This window comes from Adelges cooleyi, unplaced genomic scaffold (assembly GCF_023614345.1).
Source record: "Adelges cooleyi isolate 19-005CV unplaced genomic scaffold, UGA_ACOO_1.1 ACOO_flye_CR_arks_rails_tigmint_CR_PRNA_651, whole genome shotgun sequence".
NCBI lineage: Eukaryota > Metazoa > Arthropoda > Insecta > Hemiptera > Adelgidae > Adelges > Adelges cooleyi.
The window spans coordinates 14,352,019-14,362,951 of NW_026096352.1; the positions used below are offsets into that span (position 1 = coordinate 14,352,019).

General features: G+C 31.7%; 2 protein-coding genes across 2 annotated transcripts; one reads left to right on the forward strand and one right to left on the reverse strand.

Annotated features, from left to right (window-relative positions):
- The first annotated feature begins 646 nt into the window (after positions 1–646).
- On the forward strand, positions 647–4,836 carry LOC126844386 (cytochrome c1, heme protein, mitochondrial-like). Its single transcript, XM_050582541.1, has 7 exons — positions 647–825; positions 2,970–3,115; positions 3,199–3,331; positions 3,402–3,566; positions 3,732–3,860; positions 3,969–4,088; positions 4,167–4,836. The coding sequence occupies exons 1-7, from the start codon at positions 766–768 to the stop codon at positions 4,260–4,262; spliced, it is 849 nt and encodes a 282-aa protein (XP_050438498.1). The 5' UTR covers positions 647–765; the 3' UTR covers positions 4,263–4,836.
- LOC126844385 (uncharacterized protein DDB_G0287625-like) lies at positions 4,810–10,391 on the reverse strand. The gene is made up of 7 exons (XM_050582540.1): positions 10,016–10,391; positions 8,635–8,826; positions 8,348–8,509; positions 7,751–8,230; positions 7,389–7,640; positions 6,499–6,622; positions 4,810–5,941 (listed from the first exon to the last, which is right to left on the reverse strand). The coding sequence occupies exons 1-7, from the start codon at positions 10,104–10,106 to the stop codon at positions 5,809–5,811; spliced, it is 1,434 nt and encodes a 477-aa protein (XP_050438497.1). The 5' UTR covers positions 10,107–10,391; the 3' UTR covers positions 4,810–5,808.
- Positions 10,392–10,933: the final 542 nt, after the last annotated feature.

The window sequence follows — 10,933 nt, forward strand, 5'->3', positions numbered from 1 at the left end:
TTAATATCTTAAATAAACATAGTAAGATGTTATCGCCATTATACTTGTTGTCTGATTTTGATTTAAACTAGATGTTATGTAAATACATCTCATATAAATTATACGTATCTAAAAGTGTCTGAATTGCAAATAAAGTATTATTTCTATATACCTAATTAATTATAAAAAACCAAGACAGAAAAAGTTAGTATTATTGGCATTGAACAGCAAAGCACGCTTTGTTTTGACAAGACATTTTAAAGCCCAAACCGATTTTATTTCTTGTTTATATATTTTAACTGTTTTAGTGGAAACATCTATGCATAAGATGGATAATATTTAAATAGGTATTTGAATTATTCGGTATAAAATATGTATTATATTTTTTAAAAACAAGTACTTATAAAATGTTTTAATCTTTAACTCTGTCACAAACAATGCTTTAAACAACATGTCACAAGTAAATTAATTACCCATTAGGTATAATTTATAACTGCGCTTAGCAATAATATTGTTATCAAGTGGAGCCCATAACGCGACTGATAACCGCTGCCGGAGGAGAGGCCGACAGTGTTGCCACTCAGCTGATCATACAAAACCACGAGTATTCCAATACCTTCGCCGGTCACACTGTAAAATTGCCCTTGCTATCGGTACTGCAGCAGCTGCAGACGGCTATAGGTCGAACTTCTTTATCGATCAAGTTTAGGTGCGTTTCATTCCTTTTTTTTCTTCTTCTAGTAAGTCTATAGTAAGTTTTCATTTACTGGCCGCAGTTAAAACATCATGTCTAGTTCATTTTCCTTCTTTAAAGCGGCCTCTAGGTTTGCCAAAAACCACAAGTTCGTAAGTACTACATTGAATGTATTTCGAGTTTTTTTTTACTATTTTATCATGCCAAGTGTTGGGTGTCGATTGTTCGTCACACTGCTTGTGCACATCTTATTGAGACTTATTCCTGTAAGACATCCTGAACCTGAAAGGCTTATGACTGGCCACCCGTTATTGCCGTATCAATGTGTTTAAGCACGGCTACTATGTCGACACCAGCTTCGTCGTCGTCGCCAGTTTCCTAAACTATCGTTCCACGATTACACCACGTCGCATCGGCTATATCATCCAGGTTGAAATCAAGGTCTTCATAATACCTTCATTAATGCCTTCATAATACAATATTTCCAATATTTTAATAATATTACAAAATAAGTCGTTTAACCAATAAGTATGCATATTGGTTTCATATTTAAATGCTTAGGACTCTTAGAATTTATATTAACAAAATATATTTCATTACCATTGTTTGGCCAAAAATGTATAAAAAAACAAATTAAACTACTTAATCAGATGCTGTTTCCCTTGACTTTTAGCTTTGGCGTAGCGGCAATAGTATTTTTTTTTTTGTGCTAATTAAATAAAAATTTGCAAATATTAATTTTAACAGTTATCACCGTAAAATATGTTACAATCATTATATAATATACTAAACAATTTCAAAACTACAATGAAAATGGACTACGAAGGATTGAAAAATGAGAAACATCACAGTGATTGTCAAAGAGCATACTCAGTTTGATGATTGCATAATATTGAGCAAACATTTTTAACCTTCTATCGGTTGCGCGGCATAACAATTGTCCAAAACCTTGATATATATATTTTTTAAACATATTTTTGTAGCTATAAAAATTATTTAAAGAACATTAAGCTATTTTTAATACAAAATTGTTCTTCATTAGATTTTGATTAAATAAAAAAAAAATATATATATATATATATATTTATTTTATACCTATGTACAAAAGTTTTATTGAACATCTGATCTTAGAAGAAAAAAAAACCTTTTTAAATGATTAATACTTTTTCATATTTACCTGTTTTATAAAATTTCTGCAAAGCAGCTTGGACAAATTTCTATGAGGTGAACACGGCGTTTAAGTTTTGCGTAATTTGTCCATACTCTCATTATATAATTAAACAAATTACACGTTCACTGTACTTGGTCACACGGGGTAACTATTTTACAAACGCGACACAATTGAGTTTGACGGTTCAGGTTTACTGACTCAATAAAAAAACTTCTTGTTGACTGATTAAGTTAGGTCAATATGTAAACATTAGCTATAGCTATACTAAATATTAGATAGGTACATTATCTTGGGACATTTATAATGTCTATATTTGGGTTGAGAGATTATTTACCCCACCCAACGGATTGAAGGTTAATATAGGAAAAAACCATTTTTTTTTTTTATCAATGACAATAAACAAAATAAAAGGTCTAAAAGTGCAAATCGCTTAAAAATAATTCTATCACAAATTTGAGCAAGTTAAAATATTTTGATATGACCAAAAATGACATCATTTTTTTATTTAAATAAGTTTTGCAACAACAGTTGAATTGTCTTGACATTAAGTTAGCAACACTGTGATAAATGGCCGAAAAATGTATAACAGAATAAAAAAAAAGTAAAATTACGACTTTTTCAAACAAACAAAAATTTAAAAAATTGAGATCTCAGCCAAAAATTAAAATTTTATAACAAGGTTTGCGCAAAACTTTTTTGTACTTAATGCTTGAATTCCAAAACTGTATTTTTAATTTTATCATGCGACTTTGCTTTTGAAATGATTTTAAAATGTATTGTTAGGTAAGGTTGCAAAAGTGTATAATATGTTTAAGCGATGCAAAAAATAATTGTATTCACATTATAGCATAATTCTGTTGTAGCTGTTCTCACCAGTTTGGTACAACGTTTAAATAGCGGTTAGCCTTTAGTTTTAATATTCTTTAACTATATGTACATAATTATTAAGGCAATGTGACGAGAACTTCCATTAATCACTAATTGACATCTGATTTATTGTGCTGATAAATTATCTCAAGTTCATTTCTTATGATTTATTTATTTTTAATTTTGTTTTTTTATGAAAATGTTAACTTATCGGTAGAAATACCATATATGTATTTATATTTTTTTTTTTGTAAACAGTTCACTAGTCTTGGTGTTTTGGCCGGTGGTGGAAGTTCCTTAATTTACGCCTTAGAACAATCAATACACGCTGACCACGACGCCGCGCATGCACCTCAACAACCATGGAATCATAATGGATGGTTTAGCACGCTGGACCATGCTAGGTATTAATAAAATATGTTTAATATTTTAATATCACTGTATTTTCTGTTGTGATTATTGCATGATTTTGAAATTTTGTTTGTAGCATTCGTCGCGGTTGGGAGGTCTATAAGAATGTTTGTGCGGCTTGTCACAGCGTCGAATACTTGGCCTACCGCGAATTGGTCGATGTTTGTTTGACCGAAGCCGAAGCAAAAGCTGAAGCCGCTGAACAATTGGTAACGCGTTATTATTAAACGAAATGTATGTGTTCACATTGAATTAATAATTTAAAATTGGCAATTTCAGATCGAAGACGGTCCCGACGAGACGGGAGCCATGTACAAAAGACCCGGAAAATTGTCGGACTTGTTACCGAAACCGTATCCCAACGAAGAAGCAGCTCGGTACGCCAACAATGGTGCTTATCCGCCGGACTTAACTTACATTACTCAGGCTAGAATAGATGGAGAAGTAAGTAGGTATGAGATCTAGTAATGATTAATTGAGTACGTCTCGATGATGTATCGTCGGCCGGTGTGATTTGGGTACATTCCAAAAAAGCTAATTACGATCTTATTTAAACAACTGTAGAGTTTGTAACATTTTGTATTTTTTTACACCAATTTTCGTTTTCAGAACTATATATTTGCTTTGTTGACCGGATACATGGATCCGCCCGCAGGAGTTCAAGTTCAAGAGGGTCAACATTACAACCCGTACTTCCCGGGAGGAGCGATCGGAATGGCACAAGCTTTGTACGACGAGGTAATTGAACGTTGCAATATAAAGTATTTGACTTTTTCCGTTTGGGCGGTTGATACGATCACGTCATTCGATCATCACTATCATCAAGTATTGTTTTGCCATTTTTAGATTATCGAGTACAGTGACGGAACCCCGGCCACTCAAAGTCAATGTGCTAAGGATGTCGTGACGTTCTTGAAATGGTGCGCCGAACCCGAACACGATACCAGGAAACTGTTTGCGATGAAAGTGAGTGTATATTGTATTATTTTCGGGTTGAACGACAATAATTTTCTATCACAATATTATTTCTGTTTTGTTCCGTAGGCGTTTTCGATTTTGGGAGTGCTCAATTTGGTCGCCTGGTACTTGCACAGACATTACTGGTCGGTCATGAAGACGCGTAAAATTTTGAAAAAATAGTTGTACGACCGTCCGTTGTTTGTTATGATATAAATTGTATTATTATAAGTAGAATAAAACACAAAACCAAAAAATGATAAAGCAAAAAACTGAATAAACCCTTTTGTTAGTTTTTTTTTTTTAAATAACAATAAACCGCTTTTAAATAATGTTATGATAATCGATTCAGTATTTGTCAATATTACCAGATCAGTATAAGATTATATTTAGACCTTCGAAAAAATTAAATGTTCGTTATATAATAAACCAAAAAGTCCACATATTTGATAATATTATTATAGTTTTAAGTGTTATTAAATGTGACGTTTGGTTAGGTTCTATTGTTGTCTAGATAAATAGTTAAATATCGTTTAAGGGCCAATACAACCAAGACACACAACTAGTCGGTTTATTCATGATTTTTGTTTTATTATTTATTACTCGTCTTAAATTGTCATGTTTACTTGTCATTAAAATTGTTTAGTTTTTAAACATTTACTTCGCAAATCGTTCGCTAAAAATAAAAACAATTGTCTTTTATATATTGTTTCAATAATTTATATTTCATTAAATAGTTTTCAACACATGACGCAAAGTGAATTGTTACAGTAGTTTTTTTTAAACAAAAATAATCATTCTTAAGATAATATTATTTTCCGCAATAAATGTTCACAATATAGTATGTTAAAAAAATATTATTATTTTTTTAAATATACACAAGCTTAATAGAATTTAATTTAAATAATAATTAGTATAATTAATTTGATAAAACGAAGAATCATTATACACTCTGAATCGGTAATATATTAATTTCCGTATGATTATCAGACCGAATCGGCAAAATTCCTTCGGTGAGTCACGTGTCGTTTATTATGACAAAACATTGGAAACAATTCTACATAAAAAATTATTCAATTATTACATTTACTTAACGAGACCAAAAAAAAAAACCACCTACAATCTCCCTAGCTAGTTGGTCAAAATCAGATAGAAAAAATATTAATAATAAAGGGAGAATGTAGGTATTTACACATAATACATTCAACAAACTATACTAATACACTACAACTATAAAACGGGATACATTATAAATTGGGTACCAACAAAAAGAGTAGGTCCGAGTTTCGATCGAAAAAGCAAGTAACGGAGTTGTACAACATGGTCGATTGGGTACTTTTTAGACAAAGACGTTACAAACAATAGCAAATGGGGACATTTACATTGAGTCGATTAAATAAAAAAAAATACTTACATTAAATTTGATTATTTATCATTGGTTATCTATTTTCTAATATATTATAATTATACTTAACAATATTTATGCGTATAATATAAATAAAAAACACGTAAATTCAAATATTTTAAACACAAATACACGTAACACATATACACATCGCAATGCGTTAATGTGACGTGTTTACTGAATAAAATTGAAATAAAAAATGAAAATACTTGAATGGAGAATAAATTTTAAATCGTATAAAAAACATTACAGATAAGATACGGGGCCACGACACATATTCACAAAGTACGCTGGCACGTTACTACGATACGAAAACACTCGGACTCAGAAGGCGGTTTTCGTCATACTCTTGTTTCTCTCTTTGAATTTCAAGAGTAACTTTCGACGCGCCCGTTCTTGTTTCTCTTGTATTTCCGCTGCTGTGCAAACTTGATTCGGTTTGTTGGTTACGGTATTACTGTCGAGAAAAAAAAAACAATTTTTTAAGTTGTCCAAACCTGGCAATTATTAAGAAAGCACTTTTATCTAAGCACCGAGTAATAATATTTAAAAACACATTTAAATTTCAACAAGTTTGAGTCAAATTTTTTAGCTAATGTCTTGGCTATTTGATGTTGTCATTTAGATATATAAAATTATATTTTAGCAAGATATTAAATATTTAAAACATATTTTATAATACTTCTGTGGCATTTTGTAAATATTTTCCAAAGATTTATTAATCTCCGGCCAAAAAAAGATTTACAAAAATACTAAATAGATCTTCGACAACATATCGAAGACGTTAGTATCTTTAAGCCATCAAGTCTTTACCCTAGACTTAACTTAGGTGTATAAAGTCCTCTTAATGGCTAACTCTAGTAAACATATAGTCAATAGAGGTATATTTTCTTATTTCCTACTTTAAATACATTCAAGTACCTATTTTGGCCATCTCTATGAGATGACACACATATAAATTATAAATAATTATACTATAAGGATATTGTGTACATTAAACAACGGTGTGTATACCTTTGAGAAGCAAATGAGCGTGTTAACTCTTGTTGGACTGCGTTTGAGTTTACGGAAGGCTGAACACAGATCGATGACGACGACGATGACCTTCGCCACAGGCTGTGAGACCCGGAATTAGACACTGCAAATAAAATAAGTTAAATATGGAAAAACTAAGATATATAGGCTATAGCACTTAACTACTATACTACACTAACTTCTGTAAAATAATATTCTGTAGTTAAAATTAAATCAGTTTAACATTTAACCCTGCACTGAGCATCACATCATATTTGAAAGAACTTGCCAAGTAAGTTTATGATCTATTTGTGTGAATTTTAATTTGTGCAGTGCAAAGATAATGGTCATCGATGTTATGAACAATGGGTATGTAATGTTTTTAGTAAGTTAATAAGTTATATTAAGTAAGGACTAAGAAATAATGTCAAACTGAGAACGTTATATAATAAAATTTGTTAAAATATAATTATTTTTAAAAAGTTTATTGCTTTCAGTTAACAGTTAAAAGTATTTTATTAAAAAAAATAATAAACGTATTTATTTATTTGTCATCAAATTATTTCATAAATTATAAGCAGTTGTAAACACATAATGTGCTTTAACATTTTTATATAGGTACTTTGTTTTTATTTATATTACATTTTTATATAGGTACTTTGTTTTTATTTATATTACATTTTTATATGAAAATATGCAAAAATACTTAATAATAAAATTAAAATGCTCGTAATCATAGAATATTCTCCCAAAAATTATTCTTAAGCGTCACACCAAGACTATGGATTTTTTTTTTTATATTAACGAGATAGGATGGTCTTAGAATTTGTGTTTGATTACAAGGGAAGTTAGTTGTGAGAACATAGCACAGAATTAAAATTATGTATTACTTCTATTGTTTTTCTGTTTTGATAACACAGAGTTGTTGTTATTCTCTTTTTGTGTGGCAAACATATTATTTGAAGGTCGATTTACAGGAGAAACATTTTGGTGGACGGCTGAAGTAGGTTTTGCTTTACTGTTGTTGTTAGCGGCAATATCATAACTGGATTTAGTCAAATTGGATGACACCTCTTGTTTTTCAATTGCCGCCAAATCGATCGAAATGAAGAACGTGTCGTCGTCCTCTTCTTCCAATAAATCTATACGAAAAGAGGTACAAAAATGTCAACTAGTTATGACGAAAAAGAAATTTGGATCGAATAAACATTCACGAAATTGAGCGATTTCATTTAAGTAATCGAACACTTACTTGTGCTAGACTTAATAGTAGTGTTGTTCTTTTGCTGCTTCGATAACGGCAAACTAGAGCTAACTACTGCGTCATTAACATAATTGTTGTTGTTCATTTGTTTGAACTTTTTGACCACGTGACCCGAGGGGCTTATCCCGTTTGTTTGGATCTGCTGTAACGGCTGATTGCTATTTTTACCGACACCACAATTGTTACTCGACAACGTATTGTTGTTGTTCAATTGTATTGAGATGGCGTGTTTGTCGGCACAAATAACGTCTACGGTTTTACTGTTCAAAGGCCTGTTTACGGTGTTGTATGTTTGTTCGGCCATGTTTTCGACAGCCTGACTACACAAAAACATCAACTCGTCGTCTGCTGAATCGTCCAGCATGGAACCGCCAGATTCGACCAATGTGCTCGCTGTGTTTGCTTCGATATTTTCCGACGAATTAGCGCTGTCATCCAATAACTTCCTGGACAGTTTCTTTTTTTTCACTGCAATTGAGAATTACAATGAATTATTGTCTATGAAACTGTTAGTTTGGTGTATACACTTTAAGTTAAACTATTTAGTTAAAAATATTAATTAATACAGAGACAAATTTTACTTACTTAAGCAGCTCAACATGAAAGTCATGTAATCGTTTAGTTCAATTTGTTGTTTTTTATTGTTGGCTGGAGAGCTTGCAACATATTTGCGTCGGGGAGATAAATTATTCATACTATTAGATGCCCACCGCATCAATGCTTTTTTACGTCTCTCGGTACTCCCGCCTAAAACACAAACACAAATTAAAATAAATGATATAAACGTGTTGTGTTAATTTACTAGTTTACGACATCAAAATCTGTTAGGTATGACAGAAAAAAAAAACCCAAATAAAACGGTTGATACATACAGTCGTAGTCGTAATCGGTTGGCCCACAGCCATCGTTCCATCCGATTCGTTCCCAGTCTAAGTCATCTAGAATACGGCGGTTGCCAATGGGTATTAGGTGTCTATATTGTGGACTTTCTTGTTCGTCAGCGTAACTATCGTCCAAGTTATTCAGTGCAACTCTATTTGGCGTCCTAGGACTATCCGAAGTCCCTGAAAACGTTGATTAAAGAATTGAACCAAGAATAATAATTGTATAAAATAAGTTTCAATAAAGTAATAAGTCAAGTAATATCAGGTAAGAAAATAAGAATTCTGTTATTTTTTAAATTATTAGGTAAACATTTCAATACATAGTTTTTTCCCTGTATATTAAAATAAAACAAACTTGAAATATTTAAACTATATTATACTAAACTTATTAAAACTTATTAGACAGATAACGATCAACCAATTAACTCTAAGCGAATCTGTAATTAATTATATTCTATTTCAAAATCAAAGTTTAAACTTAAAAAAATGTACTGATAAGTAATATTATAAATTCAATTGCAATCTTGAAGAATAATAAATAAGCTTAAGAAAAATAAAATGATTAATGGTATTGCGAATAAACTAAACTTAATAATAATTCTACTATTAATTTAATTCCTAAAACCAATGCTATTGTAATAAATGTGTTATGTGTATGCCAATAATATCTACAACCAAACTTAAAACTGCATTAACAGTTATAATAATAATAAACATATATTTAAGTAAGATTCTACCGTAGTTCATACTGAATAATTAATTAAAAACTCAAATGAAAATACTCAAACGTTAAAAAATAAAGTTAGTTAAAATGCTGTTTTCTAAGAAAATTACTTGTAATATTGTAAAAACAATTAAATAAGATTGTTTAATACGAAACTGCCAATAAAATGATAACTCAGAATGTATATTTTTGTAAGACATGTTTTTAAAAGTAAACAAAATTTAAGATTTAGAATAATTTTAAGTTATATGTTTGTAAGGAAGTCACTTCCTAAAACAAATTAGTTTAACACCTTTTCACTAAACAGACTGAATTATAAATTGACTCGTTCTTTATTTTACCATCATGTCTTTTAGAATGACACACACACTAGGTTTGTGCTCTAAAAATGTTTAATGTTGTGTTGTGTTTTTGCCTTTCGTTATTCAAAATAATACTCTTGGCTATAGTTAGTAATTTTTTTAGGTATTGTAATTAATATTTGTGTATTATTATTTCATGTACTAACAATGAATCATTCGTCAACCAATTGTGCTAGTGTCGTTTACATTACAATGGCGACCGATACAGGAATAAATCAACATTGTCAAGTGTTACTTGATGGCAGGCACTAAGTGCGTAGGCTGTAATGTATGTACGACTTACCGGCGACCAAACTGGCCACGGCGTTGCTTGGCGGCGATACGTTATCGTCAGTGTCGGTTTTTGGCGACAAAGGACGCTCGGGGGAGTCCATTGTCGTTGTCGATTATGAATATATTATAGTGCTAACTATTGTAAAACGAATGAAATGAAAATATTATACAAATTAAACGCGATCAATATCGTTTGGAAACGCAGGTTAATCTCGAACGCATTTGGATAAAATGAAAATATATAAATAGTCGAGTAATTATTGTTAATTCGGTACAAATGAAAAATTTAAATTGAAAAAAACTCAAGTAATTTAAAAAAACAACGTCGGACGGACAAACGGACAATGAAACGTAGTACATATATATATTTTTTTTTTTCAACAATCGCTATCTGACAATCTCACCGTTAACCGTTTGGCGTTCACCGTGATAACGCGGTCGTATCGCAAACGTTTGTGTTTACCTCCACGGGCCGTCTTGATAACACAGAAGGGAAACTTAAGAAAAAAATCACCGGCGTTCAGACGAGCCGCCGAAAAAGGTCGACTGCCGTATTGTTTTTGCGGCTGTGCGCCAGACTATAATATAACAAATAATAGTATAAAGATGGATTATAAATTATTTTAATTCCGGGAAAAAGCATGATAGTGTAATTATTATTGTACGTAACGTATTCGGCAAAAACAAAATGTCGGACGCTTATCAGTCCCGGTCTAGGTTTCCCTTCTGGTTATTCTGTGTTCCAACTACACACACGGTGGCAGTAACTTTCGGCTTATTGAAAACGGACGCCGCCGCCGCCGCCCGGTTGTACGCGGCGGCGCACGATCCTACGCTAATAATATTGATGTTGGTCGCGCTGGCGCAAGCGCCCGGCGTCCCGCTTGGTCGTTCATCTTGGCCGCTTGGCGGTGGCGGCGGCGGCGGC